The sequence below is a fragment of the Aquila chrysaetos genome, chromosome Z (genome assembly GCF_900496995.4).
Source record: "Aquila chrysaetos chrysaetos chromosome Z, bAquChr1.4, whole genome shotgun sequence".
Taxonomy (NCBI): Eukaryota; Metazoa; Chordata; class Aves; order Accipitriformes; family Accipitridae; genus Aquila; species Aquila chrysaetos.
In genome coordinates, this window is record NC_044030.1 from 4,925,984 (window position 1) to 4,951,130 (window position 25,147).

The 25,147-nt window shown below is 37.1% G+C and overlaps 1 protein-coding gene across 2 annotated transcripts in view; it reads right to left on the reverse strand.

Moving 5' to 3' along the window:
* Positions 1 to 25,147, reverse strand: part of RASA1 (RAS p21 protein activator 1) — a 65,680-nt gene that overhangs the window by 7,236 nt on the left and 33,297 nt on the right. For both annotated transcript variants that reach the window (XM_030003567.2, XM_030003568.2), the window contains 13 exons: positions 23,696 to 23,774; positions 20,598 to 20,718; positions 19,268 to 19,424; positions 16,827 to 16,914; positions 14,085 to 14,162; positions 12,632 to 12,789; positions 12,257 to 12,333; positions 7,230 to 7,402; positions 6,863 to 7,022; positions 6,547 to 6,689; positions 5,649 to 5,764; positions 4,299 to 4,385; positions 549 to 616 (listed from right to left, as the gene is read on the reverse strand). In XM_030003567.2, coding sequence (XP_029859427.1) covers positions 549 to 616; positions 4,299 to 4,385; positions 5,649 to 5,764; positions 6,547 to 6,689; positions 6,863 to 7,022; positions 7,230 to 7,402; positions 12,257 to 12,333; positions 12,632 to 12,789; positions 14,085 to 14,162; positions 16,827 to 16,914; positions 19,268 to 19,424; positions 20,598 to 20,718; positions 23,696 to 23,774 — 1,505 coding nt within the window. The remainder of the gene's footprint in view (positions 1 to 548; positions 617 to 4,298; positions 4,386 to 5,648; positions 5,765 to 6,546; positions 6,690 to 6,862; positions 7,023 to 7,229; positions 7,403 to 12,256; positions 12,334 to 12,631; positions 12,790 to 14,084; positions 14,163 to 16,826; positions 16,915 to 19,267; positions 19,425 to 20,597; positions 20,719 to 23,695; positions 23,775 to 25,147) is intronic.

Consider the following 25,147-nt stretch of genomic DNA (forward strand, 5'->3'; position numbering starts at 1 on the left):
CATTCCGTATTTGAGATTGACTGTGATTAACGAGTCAAAGTAAAGACTTCTCCAGTGGCTGGAAGCTCTCTGAGCAGGACATTTGAACAAGTTACTCAAGCATCATTTTCTAGGTGCACAAATGTACTCCAAGCTCTGCAGATACATTTTCAACTTCATAAATCTTGTTCATTTAAGAGATACCATTGAATTTCAGCCATTAACTTTCACATTGCATTGTATTCAAAGTGACATCTTAAGATCACACACATTTTTCACACAGCTAGAATATATTCCATGCTGCTAGACTAACTCGAATTGCATTATTAAATACCACGATGCATGTTCTTCTGGACTTTAAAATGACATCGGGGATAACCACAATCTAACCTTTAAGGGTGAAAAGCATATGTTGGCTGCCTTATTGGAGAAGTCAGTCAAGTGACATGGATAACATGCCTCGGGACACAGCATTCAAAAATACTTTTTATTTTGCTACACTAGACACTACAATAATTTCATGCCCACTACTGTATAAAGTATGAATTGAAACTGAAGCATATAGTCACCTGAGATGATATTAAACATCCTTGGGTTCAGGATAGCAGGACAAATCAGTCGAAGAAAAACAAAGCCACTGAAATGGGAAGAAAATTATATTTTGTTCAATAAAATTAGAGAATTAATGTAAAATTGTGTAGTCTTTAAGGATTCAAGTTAGCGTGGTATCTTTTTGAGACAGACACCAACCAACCAGCCTGTGCTCTGTGAATATGTTAACAAATAAAGAATATCCTGCTATGACTTCAACTATGGTAAAAGCTGGAAGAATAGGTATATTGATTTCCCAATTAAGGTGAACTGTTGAAACCACGTGGGAAGAACTTAACTGTAAAGTCATACTGAAGCCAATCTCAGACCACACTGGCTTCAAAAAGAAGCCCCTGGTCTCTGACCTCCCAAAGGTTTTCCATTGTCTGCTACTGCAAGGCATCCATCCCGCAGCCACCTGCTCCCCCAAGACAATGTAAGGAGTAGCGTAGGAGCGGGTGGGCAAAGGGAACCTTTCTTTTGGCAGCAACACAGCCTGAAGGCAGCTTAAGCCGATCCATATCCTGATGACAGTATGCAACAGCAGAAAAATAGTAAGAGATCTGCTATTTTCCTCCACGAAGTAATTGCTGCCATCTAGAAAGGTAGGAAAAAAGCGCTCTGTTTTGACTGCAGAACTAGGAACTCATTCAACAGAAACCCAGAATAGCCTTCAGTAGCATGAGAAAAATCTAACTTTCTGCTAATAGCAGAAGTAAAAAACATCCACCTCAGGTTAACCTCAATTCCGGCTCATTACTATACAATGAAGTGACATATGGACCAACTAAAGCAATCTAAGTCATCTTTAATTTTGTTTGGAGTGCTCAGACACTACCAGCAGACTGGTTTTCACTACAGCGATACCAAAGCCTGACCACTTATAAAAGAAGGAAGGGGACCTTATACTACCTAGCCTGTTGATAAGTACACAGTGATGGTAATGTCCGTATTACTTGAAAATGACACACACAGTAGTGAGGTTAACGCACCTTCCATATGACCAAGACACCTAATATATACTGTTATAGATGTTTCTTACTTCTCCAGGAACCATGAATTATGGGCTGGTAAGACAACAACTCTCTGGCCATATGTGAAGCTAAAATATATTCTATGGTGTGAATTTAAAGCTATGAGGAAGTAGTTAATTTTTAAGTCATGGCATATATACCAATTCCTCTTTCAAAGTGCCTGAAGTTGAAGGCCAATGAGGTATGAATCTACCATGGACCTTGCTGATACAGATGATGTGGTGCTTCTTACCCTGGTCAACCTGCTTAAATTAGGAATGAGTCAATATCTACATGGGGGTTTTACAACCAGAGAGAAATGGCAACACCTTCTGGCTGATACAGTAGGGAAGATACCCAGACATCTAAAAACTGTCCATCTGCCTCTGAATATTTAATCATTCCTGGCCCAAAAACAGTGCAATAAAAGATAATAATCACCACTGAAGGCTGTGAAACTCTGTACTCTAGAGAGAAATCCCTAGTATCCACTTGTGAAGACTAACATCACAAGAGCAAGGGATCCAATATTTATAGCATCCAGTGAAGACCTCTAGAAAACCCTGAATGTGAGCTGTGTCCACTAAGGAAAGCCACATGGCTCTCCCTGGAGCTGGGAAGGAACAGAAAGAGATATGGTATACACTGCTGAGCGTGAGAGACTGAAAGAGTTAATGTCTCAAACATTGTGGTGGGGCAAGTTCTGCTGTGCAAGACAAACCCTGCACAGCAAGGAACCAAGGTGAAAAGCCCATCAGCTCAGACATCAGCAACAGGACCGGGAGGGCGTGCTGGAGGATGCACAGCTCCCTGTTCTGATAAGCTGTTCTGATACAAAGATCAAACAATGGCCATGTCTGCAGGGAAGGAGAAGTTACTCCACAAACAACCCCCAAGCCCAAAGGCTCACAAACTGCTCATTAACCTGAGGAGTTCAGGTGCCCACCCAAAGGAGGGGCAAGGATGATTAAAGGACACAAACTGAAGCCCAGGGCGCACAAGCCCACTGGGACTGGACCCCTCGGCTGACTGAACACCTAACGCTGGACCCAGGACCAGTGAAATCTTTCTCTCTTCCTTTCTCTCTCTCTGCCTTCTTCTCTCTTTCCTTTTCTTTTTCCACAATCCCTACACCTCATCCGTTTCAAGATATAAACTGTTGACCAAGTCTGAGACTAAGAGTGGATCCAGCTGCTCCTAGGCCCTTCTCTGAGGAGGAGTCTAGAAAGCAAGGGGGTCTGCTCTGAACCTCGTGACTCAACAGGAGGGATCTCCTTATTCCCTGAATTGATGTATATGGTTACACAGTTTACAGAAGTAGTCTTATGCCAATTCCTGTTGTGAGAAACCCTGCCACCTACTACCATGCTTCCCCAGTTCAGTTTACTACTGTCATGAATAAAATCTTTAACCGATTGTTTGGTGTGGTTTCACCTTAATTTAGCCCGAGGCAATTTCGAATTAAACACGACTCCCTGGTCTGTCCAGTCATGACACTGAGCTCTACAGCCTTCCAGTAGGTTAGCCCCTCAAAGTAAGCGGGGCTCTCACAGTAAGAGCAGCCTCCATTTGAAGGCAATGCCCCTGCATGGTACCCTGGATGACATAAGGCTTCTGGTGTCAAAATGATAAACACAAGCCAAAGACTCCCTGCATGGGAAATGACCCTCAGCAAATTATATGACTGCCAGGCACTGCGAAAAAGGAAAGATGTGGCTCCAATACCCTTAAAACCTCCAGCAGCGTTTAGAAAAAGTGTCAAGACCACATCTTTGTCAAAGATTTTTGTTTGACCTGCACTGGCAATCGACAGTGTTAGAGGAAGAACTTGCATAATTGCATTGGTTTACGAATGTACATTGGAGCTTTTGTGGCTGGTGTGAGTTCAGAGGAGCCAGGTTCAGTAACCTCCTGCAGCATTTTTAGAGGAGCTCTGCAATGTTTCAACATGATTGGGGTGAAGCAGAGAAATGAAACAGAATTGGGACAGCACAGAGTTAGCTGTTTTTGGAAACCAACACAGAGTGTTGATTCAGAGTGATCAGAACCAGCAGCCCAACACCAGCAACCAGGAGCCTTCTCCGATGCAGAAAACTACATATCCAATGCAGACAGCACCTCAGCAAGATCTAACAACAGTCCAATTGTCTTTATGAGAAGGTATTAGGTTCCTTACAGTGCTGGGTCTGCATTTTAAAGGGCATGGATCTTAAACCATCTAAGATTTCTCCAGCAATTAACACATGCTACATAAGAGTCCCTAGGTAAGGCACAGTCCTCCCAGATGGCGTATGACAGGAACGTGATCTTCAGAGATCACTGTTCTCTACTGGTATCACAAAGCTTAACTATTGCTTTGAGAGAAGTTTTTCTTTCCCAGCATGAAAAAAGAAATTGCTATCTTAGATTAGTTCGTAAAACTGGACAAAGCGCAAGTAAATTCCAAGGTAAAACTATTAAGTAAAGCTATACTGACCTCTATATTACATCACCTTATTCTGGCAAGGGTCTAAGAACACAATTAAGAATCTAGCAAGCTCATAATCCTTAATTGGGCTGTCATGCCTCAGCATTGTAAATATCTTAAATACTGCTGTAATCTATGTAAGTACTATACAGTTCTGTCACTGAAAGAAACATATATAAGCACACTGAATTATGCCTTCAACAAGACTTGAAAAGATTATTTTCAGAATAAAGTGCCAAGTAACTTACCTAACAACTCTGGTTCTCATAGTGGTATTAGCTGGCCACTTGTTTTGAACAGACTTCTGTAGGCACCCATAAATATATCTCAATGTCCTGCAAAAATAATAGCTAATTACTTATTTCATTAAACTCGCAGAATCAAAAAAGCCCATCAGAAAGGATCTAGACCAACCTCTTACTTGATACAGAACTATTATCCATTCTATGTTTATAATTTAGACATAAGCTTTAAATTAACTTTAACCAAGAGTTAATTTATAAGTTAATAAATTTATAATAAGTCAATTTCTAAATTTCTAAATTTACAGTAAGATAAATTTATAAATGACAAGGAAAAAAACTTCATCCTTCATTAATACACAATTCTATATGCAATTCAGTGACTATTCAGACATGCATTAAGTGTTTTATAACTGTTTCATGTTTCTTAAGTAGTACTTCCTTTTAAAAAAGACAATTTTGATGGTTTGATTTTTTTTTTTTAATTTTTAAATTTTTCTCTTCTTAACTGAACAACAACTATTCTTTCCATAAGTGAGTGTTAGGTGTTTAAAAGTTAAGCAACCACAGCAATAATCCTCTCCCATAAAAAAAATGGGAAAATTGTGGTTTATTTCAGAAGATGTTGAGAGCTGCATCATATACTTAAAAGGAGTGCAACTTTTAATGCTAACCTTGCCAGCACTAACACAACACTTTGGTGCTACTCTGCCATCTCAAAATTGAGGATTTTGTATGCTTTAAAAGTTAATGACACAGTGAAAGGAAACTGTTAGTACTATCCACTTTTTATTAGACGGTTCAAATCTAAACTATGAAAACACATTATTTTAGCAATGAAAAAAAAAGCTCGGGGGGCAGGACAGACCCTCTGCACTTCCCTAGCAGACAGAAGCAATCACAGCACGGTATTGTTCTACTGCTACCTGCTTGTATTTTTAATATACTGTTAATAATTCCATCTCAGAGGAGGAGGAGGACTGGAAAGAATTTGTAATCACCTTAAATATATAGAATTGTCCGCTAACTACTACTGTATTCTACCTTTTTGTGGAAATATGAGATTGATTATTTTTATTATTCTTCTTTCCCTGACCTCTGGGGTCTATTAGATTCTCTTTCAAAGAAAAGCAGGTGTGCTAGCCAGAGGCTTTTGCAAAAAGCCCTATTAATTCCTGAAAGTGTTATTTTTTTCCCCATCTATATTTCTCTGTGTGCATACAGCAACCCTATAGACATTAGTCTTATGACTGATTAGCAGAAGATGAACCAGTAAGAACATCATTTTAAGGTGCAATGTAATTCACACGAACAGGACTTTTCAAATACAAATCTGAACAGAAAGTGCAAACTTACGGAGGCAGTATCTCTGCAGCCATGAATATTTTCTCCACCAATTCTGAAAGTATACTGAGTAGATGTGCCAAATTAGTGTTTACATCTTCATTTTTTTCTAATTTTGAGGGATTTAACTAAAACAAAAAGAGAAAAAAAATTATGTTTCTTCTTCTAACTAGAACTACATATATAGTTTCATAATACTACACACTGAATACTACTTCAAAGTAAATTAAATATTCTGCTGCTGTACAAGTCTCACACAGAACTCACAAGTCTGTTTCAATGGCTAGTCAGGAAATGTGAAGAAGCAATGGTTTTAAGTTCTAATACACTAGGCTTTTAACAGCTCAGATATTCAGCACTATCCATCTGCATAATCTTTTTCTGTCTCTCAATCCAAGTTTCTGAGGACTCCCATCCTTTCCACAATTAAGTTATAGTGAAACAGAAGTTAACGGGATCACTTTAAAAACAGTTTCAGGATCAGTAACAATCATTTAATATCCGGAAGCTTTAAATTAAAACTAACATTCAGACATTAACTTCTACGATATCTTGAGTTTACTTCACTTCTACGATATCTTGACTTTACTAGAAGTTACTTATGTTAGGACATTCAGTAACTGCTACAGAACAGCCGACAATTACCTAAGAATAAATAGATAATTTAAAGAAATTTTAATTAAAAAACTTAAAAAGTTCTACTATGAATATTGTTCAAAGCCAAAATCTAGGAAACAAAAAAATCTCGTAATGAATTCAGTTTCTGTATTTCTCATGTACACGAATTCTAGTTCTGAGCTATTAATGAATGTCTCTGAAGCTAGTGTTTAATGCAAACATAAAACTTAACAACCAGTAGACAATTGTGTCAACAAACCAAAATGTTTAAAAACATAGTTCAAGGTACCACCTCACAGGACTGCTTGCTCTCCATTATCTTTAATATAGAGTCTTTCAGTGCATGGTGAACAAAACTTGTTGCTGTGGCTTTCATGTACTGCTCCATAAGTGTACTTGCTAAAGTGGTGGCACGAAACAAGGTAGTAGCTTCATCTGGAAAATAAAGACAGTAAAGTTGAGAAAAGGAGACAACAAAAAGTGAAGGCAAAATGTGCTGTGTTTACACTTTGATGTATGTTTTAACTAAAGGAGGAAAAACAGGCAGGTGCCAGAGCCCTCCACCTGCCCAGAGCTCCAGTAAACTTTAGTGTAATTTAGCACAGTACCTTCCATGCTTATCTCCCTGTCATTTAGTGTTCGTAACAACAAGGACTCAAGCTTTTCATGAAGAAAAATCTTCAATAAAATGCCAGCCAACAGTGTTCTGTCCTGTCCGCAAACATGTGATAAGGCATAGACAACATGAAGTTCTTTCTGGAGTATAAGCTGAAAGAAAAACAGAATTTTAAAATATTCAGAAGCTTCTCCTAACATATAACGGTTTTGGAAAAGCTGATATACATCTGCAGTGATATACAGATGTCACTATAAATATTATTTAATGATGTCAAACAGTGTTATTGAGATCCAACTCAAACAACCAACAAAACAATTTTTGACAGATAAACCAAGGAAAGTTAAACAACTTCATACCTCTTTAAACTCACTGTACTCCTCTTCTGGCATGATCTTCTCCATAGAATATCGTGCTCGAACACGCAAAGATCCTGGCTCAATACCCTTTAATGGTACATGGGAACTGAGTTGAAACCACTCATCTGTTGCATGTCCTTTTTGTAATCGGCTTAATTGGCAACGCATAAACACTTGAGGAAAAAAAGCATTGTTCAAGTGAGTTATCTCCAGCAAAACAGTGCTACTGTTGAATAAAAAAACAGTTTATTTTCAGCATGCCATCTTGTTTCAGGAAAAGAGTACTAATGTGAGTAATCAAGATTTTTGCCATCAAAATATTGACAGATTCTTCAATGGTTTAACAGACTCCTGTAAACTGAAGAAGAAATATAAAGCATTCTGTAACAAATGGATACACTTACATTCAAAAATGCCACATGGATATTGACACAGTTTTCTTTGTAACACCCAAGCAGTGAGTAAAAAAGTGTGCTACCTTGCAAATCCACGTAGCAGTCAGAAACTGAAAATAGATAAAGTGTTCAGAATTCACTGTCCTTTTTCCAGCTTTGGGCTGATACCACCATCAGGTCTGCTCCTTGACCACTTTTTTACTTCTTACTATTTATTATTATAGTGCTGCTATGGCTTTCCCGAACATTGCCATACGTATTTCTTTAATACTAACTCCCAGGTTAAGGCTGTTAACAGTTCATGCAAATTATGTAATAAAGTGTTCCCAAGCAACTTGCTGCCTTGATAATGATGAAAGTTAACTCAAAAACGGCCAAATCATTAATTCACCTCTCAGTGGTGTTGGTACCTCGGAATTGCCAAGCAATGACCTGGACTGCAGGCGCAGTGGCGAGCTGCAGCAGTGGGAGCACAGGCCCACCTGGAGCAGGAACAAGCGCTCCTCAAGGGAGTTATTTCGCACAGAAAGGGCCCAGGCACTTGCAGAGGCAACACTGCGCCTGCGAAACACCCGCCACGCTCCAAGGGGTCCACAGTTAAAGCTTCACATTTAGCCTGTCAGTATGGATCTTTCAAGAAAACACCCTCTCCTTCCATGCCTCTCAATGAGATCATCTTTTAAATCCCTTACATTAAAAAACAAACAAACAAAAACAAATTAAGTTTTTTTTTCCCACATTTCTGCAAAACCCATACACCACACCACCTTGCAGAAATTGTCAACGGTTCCAGTTGACTTCCCATTGCCCCAGTGTTGCAATACATAGCAGGAAATCATCTGATACTGGAATAGAAAAACATCACATTTATAATGCTCACTTCAGGCCATTCCTGTTGCCTACTTCACATTCTCTGGAGCTGATAAACAGATATAAGCTAATGCATTCAAATCAGTCAAGTGGCATGAAAAACAATCATCATCACCTGCTACTTATCACCAGTGTGGCTGGGACTATGCCTTTAGATCAGATAATCAATTGACTTTCCTACAGTATTTCTCCCCAGCATCAGAGCTCCTGTACCCACACCTAAGCAATGTGTTTATCTTCTTATTTTGCTTGCACATGTAAGGCGTGTGTATCTCAGTGAGAAGAACAGTGAATGAAATACAGGACCTAGAATAATCTGATGATTTAATTTTTCCATGTGGTTATAGTAGCACTTCATAGCTATAATATAAATACTATAATCTTGATTTGATTTTAAAAAAAAAAAAAAAAAGTCAAGGACTACAGAACAGTTGCCACCATAATTTATATTCAGTAACTTTAAAGGAACAAGACTTTTTCCTGCTTAGCAGCTTACACTGAATTAGTAGGCTACCTTCAGTGAGAGACTGCTACTAGTTCAAAAATTCAGGATATTTATACTTTGCAATCTAGCACATTTTAAAAGAGAAACAAATATACAGAAAATCATCAAAACAAACATAGTTGATCTCTTCTCTCTGGACACAGATCAGAATTCTCTTGACAACGATCTTGATCCAAAAAGAATCACAATATTTTACATGATGAACACTAGTACAAAAAACCTCTGAGGTTTCATAATGGTTTATTTGTTAATGACTCTTCGGGCATAATATTTAGTAACAAGATTGTATTTTGATTGTTAGTAATTATAAAAATTACTGGGAATCAAAGTAAAAAGTGGTTCAAACTTAGGTTTGTTCCAGTCCTCAGACTGGAAATGAACCTGAATTTACCAGGAAGCCTTTGTCTAACCCTGCCAGAAAAAAACAGAACCATCAAATAGAAAAACCTAAAAAAATTCTAATTACAGATTGAGAATAAAAGCCATTTGAAATCTTGAGAAAGAGGAAATTACTCAATACATGGACATACTAAATCCTGCTTTTGGCAGCCACAAGTCACTGCCACGATAGCACAGCCCATTCTCCTATAATCTCAGCTATCAGTTTCAAAACCAAGCTTTGGCACTACTGTCAATAATCAGTGTGCCTGAAAAGAAAGAGATTGGCTAATACTTTGCTCTATGGACTTGCCTGTATGAGGTGACTGCCTCCATTATAAACACGTTTCTTTTTCAACATGAACTAATCTGAAATTAACCAACTATCACGCTGCAAAACCAAACCAAAACTTCCACTCCAGTTCAACACTGTGTGGTATTGTTCGGAGAGATTTACTAATTCAACTGTCTGATCATACCCAAGCATCCCGGTCTGCAGTAGCAGCAGGTGAAGTCTACTAATACATTTTAGGGCTTTATTTTTTTCAAGCCATATTATATATATTTATTTGAATAAATCCTTATGCAATTCACCGTTAGAGAAACAATGAAATATTTAAATTGAATTGATACTAAACTGTTTAGTATCATTTCTGACTATCTGAAATACTTTTTAAAAACACAAATTCTACAGTAATTAAGGAATACTTATAATAGGCAAACTTCAAAGTTAAAGGCTTGAAGACTCAGGAAATATTTTAAAATACTAAAAAAATAGTCTTCATGTTAGTATCGTTTTGGTATTTAACTTCCCCGAGTTATGATGAAAGAAATAAAGCAGTGAGACCAATAACAGAGTTTTGGGCCTTCAATCTGCATTACATGGTGGGAAAAGCAAGCAGAAAAGCTGACTTAACCCAGTTAACTGGGAAGATGAACAGGACCAGCTTCAGATGACTCCCACTTCATAGCAGTCCACATTTAACAGCTATGGCTGAAAATTAGAATATTCAGAAAAGGAACCAATTCTCTTGCTTTTGAAGAGTTCAAGGGTTATTCAGGCAACACAGCACATAAGACAAGGTCTTGTTTAGCTCATTTTTCCCCCCCTAAACTTCACATATTCGGTAGGGCTGGGGATGTAAGCAGAGATATGAGTTCATTTGAGTTGACTTAGTCTAATCCTTATCCAAAATGAAAGGACTGTTGGGTTATGCTGTAAGACTATACCTAAGTGCAGTCAAGAACTCAGCCGATCCTGCTCCTGACCTAGACAAGAACACCTTCCATCTCCTCCCATCAGCTGGATGCAACCAAAGCCAACACAACCTCCTCAATCTGGACAGAGATGAGGAAACTACAAAAACACTTTTAAAGAAGTTACTGAAGTATCCCATTCAAGAATTAGCCTTTTAAAGATTCTTTTACTAACCAGAGCTTTGTTGTACATAGATAATGAGTTTTCTAGCTCAAATGACTAAAGGAACAGTGCAAGAACATGATATCAACTGCAATTAGAGACCTTTTATCTGTCAGAGGGAATATATCTTTTTTCCTCCTGCTACGCAGAAAGTTTTCTAGTCAGAGGAAGGAGAAAAAGGGTTGAAATTTAATTAGGTTCTGCAAGAGCATTCAAAATGAGTAGTAATTCTTCTATTTTGGTCAAGGTTTCTCTACAAATCTCAAAAAAAAAAAAAAGAAAAATAAAGAAATTAGCTCTGAGGCATACGTAACAGGCCAGTAACACAATATATGCAAACTGAAAAACAATTGCAATAGGTTATAAGCACTCTGACAGCCTTTGGAAGAGACAGCTCTGAACACAATGGAAAATAAAAAAATCTTGGGACAAATTTGAAGGGGGTGGGGAGGGTATTCTGCCCTACAGGCAGCAAAGAAGAGGCAAGGGGCTGAAGCTGCTCCAGAACAAGTATGGTGGGAAACTCAGGAATAAGAGTGTCCTGGGGAAAAAAAAAAAAAAAAACCCACAAAAAAAACCCAACCAAAAAAAACCCCAAAAAACCCACATTGTGTGTGGAAATGAACTAAACTAAAACAAAACAAAACAAAAAAAATATTTTTTTTCCTATCTAAGAGCTCAGAATCCATGTTCTTCAAACACTTTCTTTTCTACTAAGATGACAGATCTTACCAGCTAGCTGTTGATTTGCTGTAACAGAAACAAAACCACAGTTGAAGAAGCAGCTGCCTGGGTAACACAAGGAAAATAAATTCTTGGGAACTTCTGTAAAAGGCAGAAGAAAATTTGGTCCTTTCCCATTCAAAGTGATACTGAGGTAACTTAGGTTTAAGCCCAAGAGTGATAAAAGAAAAGTAGACAGATGAGGCAAAACAGAAAGAAAACAAGCCAAGTTTTGTTCAGAGACTGCCAAGATCTATTTTTTTTTTTAATTATTTTTTTTTTAACGATGAAAGTAATACACCGTTCCTCCCTTTCTCTTTCTTACTGGAAGCAACAAAAAACCTGAAAAGGAATTCCATACAATCAGACTTAAAACTCCATGGAACTTTGCATTTTACGGAGCAGACTAATACTAACAGCTTCTCTTTGTTCTTGCTTTTTGGTAAGCACAGCCATTGCGTAACACAATGGCTACTCTACAGCAGAGCTAGGAGAGCCATCAGATACACAGGACTGGATTACTGTGCATTTTATTACCAAAAAACCATGCAAGTTCTCACTGTAAAAACATTAATGGAAATCCAGTACCAGACATCCAAAACATACAAACACAGCAGTATGGTGAGCATAAAAACATACTTAATTCTCTTGTGACGACATTTGACAAGAGTAATGAAAACCACACAAAGTATCCATTGCTGCAATATATATGCATCTTTTACAGAAAAATACTTACATATATCTGGATCTTTACTTTTCTTTGTTTTGTTACTAAGACTTATCTCAAATCTATTAATATCAGATGAAAGATCACTAGGAGAAAAGACAGAAAGCCTCAATTAATACTATACTTGGCTGGCATTTAAGCTTATTCTAAACTCATTTCAATCCTGAGTTCTCATTATCAGCCAAAGACACTTACATTAACAAAGATATTTAGGTGCCTACAGAAAATTCTGCCCATGCAGAATTTGGCTGAAAGGTTGCTGCTGTATAAACACATATACAGTACTTTTAAAAAGCATATGCAAAACAGTACACAGTGTTAAGGATCTTAAATGCAATGCAACTTACAAGTGAAATTCAGTAAATCAAGAAGATTAAGACTTACTCAAAGACAAACTCTTCTGACCACACAGGGTTCTGCCCTTCCCTGATGTGTGTTTTTGCTACCTGGACACTGTTCAGGTAGATGTTACAATATGGATTAGTAAAATGCTTTACTGGGAGCGTATGAGCTTCTTCTACATGCAAAATAAGACTGCTGACCTGAAAAAAAAGAAAAAATACACAAAATTTACTTTTTGTTGCTAAAATAGAAATACAAAACACATGAATGATTTTTTTTATCCTCTGTGTGGAGGCTTAATGTTAATACACGAATACTGAATACAAACTAAAATTTCCTAATAGGAAGAGCAAGGAACAGAAGTAATGGAACAACATTTTAAGAGGCACCAGTGACAAAGTAAGAGTAACTCTAATAATTACTGAAAACAAATCTCCGGCCCCATGGTTTTAAAACATCATGTTTTCTTCTTTTAAAATTATCTTTGAGGCATTAGGATTTGCAAATACTAACTTTTCTATGCACAGAAAATTTTACTGAAATCAAAGACTGGCACCTTGATTTAGAGCCAAGGAAGATTCCAAACACAATGGCTTATTTGGTGCTTTCTTAACAGATTACATAAAATTCCATTGTGCAACACATTACATTCTATTCCTGTACGTAGGTGAGCATTTTCTTCGTTTTTTGAAGTAAAGAATTATTTCAGATTGTCACTCTTTCTGCTTTGCTTTTGCAGCTTGAAGCCCCCAATTTCACTTGCCACTTTATCTGTGAATTCACCTAATTTAGTTCATTTATTCAGAAGCATCCAAACATCTTTAATGTTAAATACAGAATAGTTGCGTGTCTTGAAAAACATACTATTTTATTCCTTTCTCCACTGTCTGTTAAACAACTACAACCAATGTTCCTAACATTAAAAGTATCAGGGATTCTTGATGTATTTTCCTGTTATTCTCCAATCATGACAGACTTAGCCATTTATGACTATCTATCCTCTACCTCTGAGGAAATTCTGGCAAACACAGCACTTTCACGAGGCCAAGAGAAATTAAGTCACAAGCATGGCTCAGCATGTATTTGTTACCGAAAATGAATAATATTAGTTAAACAAGTGTTTTGTTTTTACATCACATGAGGTTGTCAAATTTTTAAAGTTTCCCATATGTGGTAAATTTTACAAGTTAAGACAACAAATGCTGACTTCTTTACACTTTTACTTAAATGCAGTCAGAAAACAATACCTAGCAAAGCACGTGCAAATTGCCTAAAACCATTTTGGTTTTTTACATATATGTAGATATTATAACAAAGTGTAAGTCATTCTGCCTGGTTTCGCGAGGGTACTGCGTAACTCCAAAAAGTAAAGTAAGTACATGCAGGATTTACTACTGTTGAAAGGAAAATTCTGAGATTTATCAGTTATCGTTTTACAACGAGGTGACCAAACACTGCTCCACATGCACTGCCAACCCCATATCATCAGCTTCACCTGACGCAGACGTTTATTTGATGTTCCTGGACTGGTTTTTCTTAAACTGCAAAACATCTGCAGAGCTTTCATCCAGTCCTAAGAGAGAAGATGCAGAATAGTGTAATAACACAGTCAGATACAGCTTCTTGCAGTGGAACAAAGATATCTAAAAGGAGTATCTGAAGTTTTCCTTTTAGTTTGGCAAAACCTAAGTTTTCTGTAACGTCAAAGTATGCAAGCTTGAATATTAAAGCAGAATTCTTATCTTTACTGAGCAAAACCTAATAAAGGATCTGAACCAGTTTCTCTTTTATAAATATCAAGCATTACTAATGGATATACAGCATGACCTTTAGCAATTTTCCAGTCAAGTAATATTACATGAAGTTACAAATGGTACATAAAATGAAGCAAAACTTGTTTGCTTCTGAGAAAATTACAGTTAACAAGCCAAACTGTTCTGATTATTCTCTCCAGTACTTCTGTATGGCAGTCATAATACTGTGTATACTTCAAACAAACTAAAACAACATTAACAGGGAAACATAGAGCATATATCCAACATTCCCCACTTTGTCTGCTCACAAATGTGTACAGCAGAGTGGATGGATGGATTCCGTTTTGATCAAGAAAATAAACAGGTTGTCTAACACCAAACTGACTGTAGAACCTTTGTGCATATTTTTTTTTTAAACAAATAAGCTGCTAAGAGGCACTGCCAACTCACCAGGCCACTTCTGAAAAAGTCACTGCAGCGTGAGAAAGTTGCTAACAGAGGAGCTTTGCAAGGGTGCTTTGGAAGGTGGAAGGTATGTTATAGCCTCATTCTCTAGCTTTTCTCCCCCAACATCAAATTTTGTATAGCTCTTGCAAAGCACAAAATTTAGGTTTTGACCAACAGCCTTCTTAAGTCTGTAGCTCAAGGAACCACCATCTGTTCTTGAAGTACAATTTCGAAGTGTCATTAAAAAACCTACAACACTGTTTCAATCTTATCCTTCACAGTATCTTCCACATTTAAAAAATACAGGAACATGTACTGCACCTATTCTCAGCTAGACCAGTTTGCGAGTCAGGTGTCAGCTTTCAAAACCTTCTACAGAAGGAAAAGCTTTCAGCTATGCACCATGAAGTTTCAGTAGCTTCTTCCCTTATTCTCAGGAGTAGGAATTGAACAAATGCCTCCTAAGTATTCTAACAGAAATATTTCCTGGATGCATAGTACTCCTCTATACTCACCATTGCAGAAAAACCTTTCCCCTTAAATGCCAAATCTTACAGCAGTGAGAATGCGCAATGTGCCACAGTAAGCACAGTGGCAGTAGCATGTAAGGCTACATTTTATATCTGCTTTTGTTTTGTACAAACCATAAAGACAACATGCAGTCCATAGGATGGCACTGCTTTAATATTTATTTACCACATTATAAGAGAGCCTTAATATGCAAATAAAACTATTCTTCTACGAAATGTTACAGAGTAAGAAAGCTGAACTTTCTCAAAAGAGAAATATCTATAAACTTTCCTGGGCCAAAGCCATATTATTAAAAAAAACTCCTCACAACTGTATTCTGTATAAATGCAGTGAACAGCCTGTTAAGCAGATCAAAACCAAAAGCAGATTATACCAAATGTTCATGGAACAAGACAGGATATTCTGTCTTCTACACATTCTTAATTCTTTTAATTTCTAGAACACAAAAGACATTGCTGATGTGACAAAAAATGAATGTACAGTAATGAGTGTGGAAATTAATGTATATTTTCTCAATTACTATACAGCATGCTGCTTCTCAAAGACAGTACACTGAGTTGTGTGACAAATGCCACTACATCATTCTGATGTCATCTCAGAAACTTTCATAAATTTGTATTAATTTAACAAGAAAATGTGTGCTTTCCTTTATATACAGCACAAGAAGAATGCTAAATTTATACAGCCTTCATACTCTGGTGAATAGCAATCTGAGTGCTCTAAACAGCTTTAATTCCATTCAAATAAAATCAAATGCAAAGCTTAACTTTTGTTGCAACAGGTATATTTCAGAGCTGTGGACTTCAGAGCTCTAAACTTAACAAATAAGCACATTGTCTCATCTTAGATATGCTCTCCTGCTGGTGAGTGAATTTCAGAGAATTAGGCTCCTATCCTACAATTCTTAATTAGCAAACATAACCGCTAGAGAACTAGTAACTAAAGGATACCAACTAAAACCAGAAAACCTTACTTTCTGTGCATTATCAGGGCCCAAGACTATGAATAACCACTGATTTATGGGCATAAGTTACTGCAAAAGGCAGCTGTTCAATGTACTTTGGTCACTGGGCATGCACATGTGCACTAGCATTTTAATTCATATCAGGAATATGCCTTTGAAGGCAAACTCCCAGTTACTGTGCTCTGGTTTGTAACGTGGAAAATTCCTGGAGAGTAAATTATTCTTCTGAATTGAACTATGACAAAAAAATTACGTTCTCCAGAAACAGACAATGGAAAATAATGGAAATTCAGTCCATGGGACCCAACTGGAACTTGTCCAAAGTGAAACCCCCAAGTGCAGGTAATGCAGGTGCTGGGTTCTCAGCACCAACCGTTCCCCCTACAGATCCGCTACTACTCCATTGTAACACCTGCTAATATAGATATAGCCACTAACTATTTGTAATACACTCGCTTCCTGTTTCAGAAGGGTAATATCATTAAATGCTGCATGACAAAAAAGTACTTCTTAAATTATATTTACCAACAAAAGCTCTCACCTGTGCTTGTTCTGGAGTTTCGCCTGCAAAGTAAAAGATGTAATGCTCTTCACTAAAGTGCTGAACTACTATCTGAAAACAGTTTGGCCTTAAAAATAAACAAAACAAAAAATGTAAGTTTTATTAATCTTCATAATATTAATGGACACCTTCACTTGTTGATCTGTGCCAAAACAAAGTTTACACTGAACTAGTACATTTCTGCTGTTTGTCTGTATGGACCAGTGAACATGGCATCAATTTTTGTTTGTATACACATAGCATAATCACACAGAAAGAGGAAGAACTCAACTAGAAAATTTCTCAGGTCCTTCAAAACTGCATTTTGATTTGAATGTATTATGTCATTTTAAGAAAACCACCAGCTGGTTTGTTTCAGAATATTGAGAAACTTTTAGAATGGTCTGTACTGAACAGGCATGTATGCTGACTTACAGTCAAGGCAAAAAAGAGCCATCTGGTAATGGAAAAAGACTTGTCAATGAGGACTATTCCTAGAGACTTTAAAAGCAGCAGAGGTTCAGCATTGGTTCTCAACCAATTAATCATACATTAAGGATTTGTTCTTTCAGGAGTTCAGGAAACAATATTAACATATGGAATCCCCTATCTGGATGCGTCCCACAGCCCTCGCGACCAACAAAATGTATTTTGGATCACATACTAATCGTTGAATGTATGTGACACAAACCTCTACAACCTTCAAGGCAATTATAGTGTCTTTGCCATTTTGCGTACCTCCACTCATATGCCAAAAAGTCAATCAAAAATGTTTTGTTTTGTTAAATTACAAGCTACTTAAAGTGCACACTTCACTCATGACCTTCCACACTGTGCTCAGGGAAATTTAGCTCTCCCAAAACCAGAGTTACACGAAGGATCCTACTTCACTTGCAAAGCAGTTTCAGCCTTCCGTTCCCCCATCCATTTCACTGACACGGCACTCTCTGGCCGTGCTGCAGAAGGGTGGGGGAGAGCAGGAAGTAGCCAGGTCTGGGGCTAGTTAAATCACTGCCACCAAAGAACCGTGCAAAGCTACAGTCTTCACTGTACTTCTAAGAAAAGGGCAAAGGCAGTTTTTACCAGCTACTTAAAATGCAGCAGGAACTTTGTCTCAGCTACAGTTCCTCACTAACAGCTTCCTAAGCTAGTGCAACCATGCCTCTCCTCATACCCAAATTCAGTACCACTTACTAACTACACTTTAACCCACAGCACACTGTTTCTTAAAAGCTGTTTAAGAGACAGTTGCTGTTAACCAAAATGTTCCTTGTTTATAATATACACCAAAGCTTCCTGCATAATTGCCAACTTACATAAGGAACATTTCAGTAATTTATTACTGTTCCAGTACTCTTCATCTATGCCTATGCTCCACATTCCATTACTTTAATGCATTTTTTCAAAATTATTAAAAAGATTAAGAAAAAAGATCAAACAAAAGCACCAGTCTGCAGTTTAAGAAATGCCACTAGTTTTAAGCACTTGTCTTTCATTTTTTTCACAAAAATAACTAGAAGTTGACTATGTATTGGTTTTTAATAAATATTAAGAACATGGGATAACCAGAATTTGTACCTAACACTTGTAGGAATAAGTGTATTTATTTCTTCTATATGACATTATAATGCAGGACGGTGGAAGTTTTTCTGTAACTACCAATGAACAAATATATAAACTCTTTCTTGTTAATTACCAATGATATCCAAAAGACTTGATTCTCAGCTTCTTTGCTGATAATCACATCCAGTGCAGTTGGTGTATTTTTAATATCAAAATATTACAATAAATGGTTAGATGTGAAAATTATCTCTGAATATAGTAATTACACAAAAATAATTTCTGAGGATGTTGACTTATATGAACTAGTTTACCCCTAAATGGGTCTAATCCAACAAAATGACTTGTTCTTAAATAGAAAAGCACTTACAGACTTTATCTAACCAAGTTAGCTTTCAAATACCTATCAAAAGAATGTAGATCTTTTGGAATTGACAAAATTCTTTGTCTTGTCAATTCTTGGTTCAAAAGGATTAAAACCCTCAGTTCATAATCTCTAATGTCTGTAAAATGAAACATGGAACAATTAATGCACTCAATATTGAAAAAAGACAATGCAAAAAAGCTCGACTCATCATCACATCGTATTTCAAAATAAAACTTTTATACTAAACTCTAAAATTTCTAACTAGAAATTGTTAAAGTACAGTTGCTAGCAGTGGAGTTGCCACTGCTAAGCAAGTTACATTTCATCAGCTGCATCTGTCTACATACACTCTTGCAATCTACACTGACTACAGACTCTTGGTATGAACCATGAGCCACAATGCAAGCCAGGGCTACTTGTTCACCAGTGATGTATTTCCCATATCTTGTACGTGCCTCAAACTAGCAGTCAACAATCCTGCTGCAAAAACAAGAATTAAAAGCCAGTGTCCTACCTGCCAAACAAACTGTCATGTACTCCATAGACGGAACACACGCTAAGGTCTATTAGTCCTTTGGGTTTTGTGGCTCGTTTTTCACTTTCAAAATAAATAAGCTGGGCATCATTTCCCTCTAATATAAAGTACAAGTTTTTCCATCTCTTTCCTTTACCTGTAGGACAGTCAAGTAAAAAGTCATGATACTGTTTAAAAGAATCTGTAAATTTTGCAAAAGAAGAAAACAAAAGAGGGCAGTAAGTTTTAGTCAAATTGCAAATAGAAGAACAATGTACAGGTAATCACACTTAAGTTATAACAACAGTATACATACTCAATTTTATGCAACGTGGTTAAAACCAGACCCTTTTCACAGATGCATATGGAGTGGCAAAAGGTTCTCTAAACATTTTCACTAATTTCAACAGGACTGAGCAAGTGCATATGAGCTGCCTGGACAGTGAGTTCCTGTCAGTGTTAAGACTGTATCTACACAGTTTGCAAATAATGATGCTGTGGATCCCATTAATTACATTTTAAATTAAGAAATAGACTCTTGACATGAGAAAGTTACTCCTAAACTTGACCAACGTTTAACAGATTGCATTACAGTATCTTAAAACAGTACGGCTGAAGAAAAGAAGTGGGAATAAGTTATATGCAAACTTAAATCAGAACCATACCCCAAACACAACCATATCTAAGAATTTGGCTGGTTCCACTGGTTTCAGAGAAAACGTTCTCTGAACTACAATTGATTTGGAACTTTCCGCAACTAATTAATGCATGTCACAGTACCATTTAGAAAAAACTTGTAGCCTTTATTTTATACTTTGATCATCATAAATACACCATGGGCCTCAAATGACTACTAGCACTGTTTTGAAGAAACAAATCTAACATCTACTTATTACACTCTGTCTCCTAGATGCAAGAGTGATTTTATTGGATTTGTTCTCTATGCAGCCATGTGCATCTCTCTACACCTACTGAGTTCTCCGGTTTGCACGTTTAAAGTATCTCATTATCTCTTTTAGCTAAAGGTTTTCAATTCATTCTTATTTGATTCCTCACTCTACAACATCCCTTTAGACCTTCCCTCAGAATCAGCCTTCGCAATAGAAGAGCTACTTTCCTTATTCTGATCGGAGGACCTACAGTTTGGGGTGTGGGTTTTTTTTTTAACGTCTCTTTTATATTTGCCTATATGTAAAATCATAGCCTCTCTCCATAAGGACTCGATGATGCTTATGGGTCCCTTCCAACTTGAGATATTCTATGATGCTATGATCCGTATCTGCTTTTTTTTTTTTTTTAAAAAAGTTCCACAAAAGTAAACATAACTCACTTTTTTTCAGAAGATAACCTTTTTTGACAATATTTTTATAAAAAGCATCCTTTGTTTTCCGACGAATTGTATTGTAGATTTCTTTTCCATCCACTGCATCATTAAGCACTTGTTCTTGGTGCTGGTAAACATGTAAGAAAAACCATATTTTAAGCTCAAAAATCGCCATTAAAAAATTGCATACTATGAAGCTGCAGCTGGGATCATATTACTTAATGCTGCTAACTCACTACTATTGCTCTCTCATGCATTTTAGTAAAGCAATATCATTTTTGATACCTTTGTTAGAAATGTTATATAGCTATTTCCATATTTCCAGAATTATGATACAAGTAAAAAGTTTTCAATACAGACCAACTTCTACAAAGTAACATTGTGTCTTTTTCGTATTAAATAAAAAGCAGCATCTTTCACCTTGATTTCAGTTACAATTATGCAAGTCTTTGAAGATTTATCTAGCTTCTAACTGTCTTCTACCAAAGCTTTTGGGACTGAGTACTCATGGATAAACTCTGAAGCAGCAAGAATGGTGCAGATCACAATTAAAACCAGCTCACTCAAAGTTGCACAGTCCCTCATTAATCTCATTAGAACTCACATGTCCTAATTGACTAGAACTCAAGACAAGAGAAGAAAGCAGGAACAGGAAACAGAAAAAGGATAAATTCACACAGAAAACTGTAGGATCTGGAACCGCAAGTAATAAATGAGAATGGCCAAAAGGCAAGCCAAGTTTGACCTTACCGAGTAAGCAGATCAGCAAAAGTTCTTTAGCCGTAAGAAAACATGAAAAGCAAGACTGTCAAGCAGCAAGAACAGGATTGAGATGAAAAGTGACATATGAACTAGCTCATACTAAATATTCTACTTTTTTCCTTGCCCATATATCTACAAGAATTATGATTTGGAACAACATGACAAAAGCAAGATGAAAAATATTTTGGTAATACTAACAGGAATTACAGGACCTACAATGGAAGCAGCATCCAGATTTTTATGAGCTCAAGATAATCTCCATAACTACACAAGGAACAGTGCACTAAACAACAGAACTAGTGACAAATATTTTAAAGTAAATTTCATATCAGATACAGGAAGTCAATCAGGCTGACCGTAAAGGTATGCAAGACTTTTCAATTTTTTTTCCCTCAAAAACATAGAGCATGGTAGTATGTAGAAGAGAGATTACACAAAGCTGAACATAAATTGCACCACTGACCTCTAAATTTTTAAACAAAGAAAGTCACAAATAAACCTGAGTAGGTTAAAAGAATCTGAAGTAGTCTCACATGGAGAATTAGTCAATGCAGAGAAGATTATTAATACAGGAACTGTAAGTGCATATGCAAAAAGGTAAAATGAAGACAATTACTGTCATGATTCAAGAGGAATGATGAAGCATGAGGAAAGTTACTAGCGAAGCCTTTCAAGAACAGTCTCAGGATTTGTATTTGCTTTTTGTCCCAAGCACATTACCGAGCCTGAGTTAACAGCAGCAAACAACTGGGAAGCACTGATGACACAACAGAGTTGGCAGTATAGGGAAGATCGGAATAACAAGGTGTAAGTCTACTAGTAAAACATAAAAGTTACACCTGTTGATACTTACCACTAGAAAATAGAAAATGAGAAACTTTAACAGCTGAGTCATTCACAGGAGGACTAAACTATGATATAACGTGGCTACGACAATATAGTGGGTCTGGCAGGGATGGAGTTAACTTTTGTCACAGCAGCCCCTATGGTACTGTGTTTTGGTTTTGAGACCAGAAGTGTTGGTAACACACCAGTGTTTTGGCTCTTGCGTGCACAGCCTCAAGACTTTCTCCATTTCTCACTCCACCCCGCTCCTCAATGAGGTGGCTTGGGTGGGCAAGATGCTGGGAGTGGACACACAGCCAGGACAGCTGATGCCAACTGATGAAAGGGATATTCCCTGCCATATAACATCACAATCAGCAATAAAACTGTGTGTGTGGCGGGGGGCTGTCTTCCTGGGTGACCACTGCTCAGAGACCGGCTGGTCATCAGTCTACTTGTGGGAGGTGGTGAGTGATTTCCTTTGCATCACCCCCACCACCCCTTCCTTTCCTTATTAAACTGTATTTATCCCAACCCAGGAGTTTTTTTGCTTTAACCTCCATCCCACAGTAGAGGGGAGTGAGCAAACAAAGGTACGGGTCCTTATCTGCTCACTAGGGTCAACCCATCACAGAAAATGGCACATATCCTAGGACATTTCTGTTAAGTATTTTCCAAAGAGAAAGGGAATTACCCATGACATGGTACTCTAAACTGTTCTGATCCACCACATTCAAGAAAGGCGAGCTCGCACCAAAATTGGTGGCAGCAGGGCAACTACGAGAACATTACAAAGGGACAGGATCAGTTTTGGTACGCTTAAGTGAGCTGACTAAGGGAGAATACAAGAAATGTTCTCATATTAATACAACAGATCTCACAAAGGGGTATGAACTGACTGTAACTCTATTTAGGGAGGAAATTAAAGGCAAATTTCAAACCACTGAAACAGGAAAGTGTGGGAATAGAGAAGGAACAAAATATACACGTATACTTTATAACTATCTATAAGCTTATGAAAAGCTAGATGATATGGTGTGCTTATTGCTGGTGGTCTCTTAGGACGAACTTCTGCTACAGGTCAAGAGCACTCCCTAACAAGCCCTGCAATCCCAGCCCTGCAATCATCCCTGAAGCTTTTCTGTGCCTACAGATTTGCTCTGGCAGAAGAAAAACCCCAGACACAGAAGACAGGAGGGCAGCCTGGTTCCCTCTAACATGAGACTAAGGCACAGCATGGTTGAGCCAAGGACCAGAACCAGTGGCACACAGCAGAGGATGAACACCTCAGAGGACAGACAGAGCTTACTATATTTTCTGTTGACTACAAGCCAACCTTTGGTAAGTGAATGCATTTGAGGGTAAAACAAAAGAAGCACACAAGCTGAAAATATTAAAATTGGAGATGATGCCATTTAACTACCATTGGTATCTCTGCTGTAATTCAGTTGATAAATTGTTTTGATGATGATGAGGTCTCCGTCTTCAACAACAAATGCTCAGAGATGAAATCTTACCTGCATTGGAACAGGATCTTTAAGGTAATATCCTTCAACAATCTGTTCTTTTCTATAGTGCTCAATGATGTCAGCAATACTGTTCCAATAAGAAAAAGAGGATTCAAATGTTAAACAGGTTAGTTTTTCCTCTGCTCGAGAATTTGTTTTTCTATACAACCACAGAAAACTTTCTCACAAAGTTTTAACAAAATCAAGTATTAAACATCATAATCTCATTTGTAGCAATGAGAATTTACTAATATACTGAAGTCAAGAAAGTTCACAAAACTGTATTCAGAATGTATTAATTCTAAACTCTGCAAAATATTTTAATTAGTTGCTTAAAATGCCAATTGAGGACACTGCTTTTTCCACATTCAAACAGCACATGTGCATTACCAGCTCTCCACCCAGGCTGAAAATTGCTATTTCATTGGCAATTTTCAAAGTCCTAGAGTAACTACGGAAAGGGAATGGGAGATAGAGCAAGTGCAGAGCAATTTCTACCTAGGAGGACAGGAATAGAAAACAGAAAAGGTTTGTAGCAGAGCTTATACAGATTGTACTTGGAAATCACTGAGCTATCCTATTAAATTAAATACTCAATCGGTAGCAGTCCTCTACAGGGTAGCATTCATTCTAATCACCAGATTCAGACTGCAATTGTGTTTGGAAGGCTCAGGAGACAAGTGACAGATACAAGCTGAAATTCAAGACATTTCAGTTGCTCTAACTGATTTTTGCAATTACTGAAATTTACACTGTAATAAAGAACAGCAACATGAACATCAATAGAAATTAGTCATTTGTATGCAAAATATCAACCTAAGAAAAGAACTTAAATAGAAAACAAAAACATACTGTGTCTTCTCCCTTCATGCATACTTAGCCAAACATGCAAAGATAATCAACAAGGCATGCAGCAGTGAAATCTTTGATCTGTTACAATTGGATACAGTTGTGGCCAACACAGGAACAGTATCTGATACTGCAAAAATAATCTCAAAAACATTTAAATAAAGCTATGGCAAGACATCTTTGTTCACTTTTCTTTCTCTCATTCTAAAGCTATGAATTAGTGCATGCTTGATTAAATAATTAATCTTCCCACAAATATTTTTGTTTTTCAGGTATGTAGAATTACATGAATTTCTCCTTCAGTATTACTGAAATAAAATAATTTCAGTTTTTACTGAGATGCAATCTGCATATCCCATTTTCTGCATAAAAATTTAAACTTTGCCGCACTACAGAAAATAATGACTCAGTCATTATATTTTGCATGTTGAATAGCTGCTGCCAACATCCTGTAGTAAGTAAAACAGTATCATATAACTTTTCTCACTCATCAAATCAAGAATACCTTGACTGTCAATGCCTCTTCTCCTTCCTTGGTTAAAAATGCCAGCAGGAGTTCCTGAATATAAGGAACAGGTGCCCAATTTCTTCCAATTTTGTAAAATGGGCTGA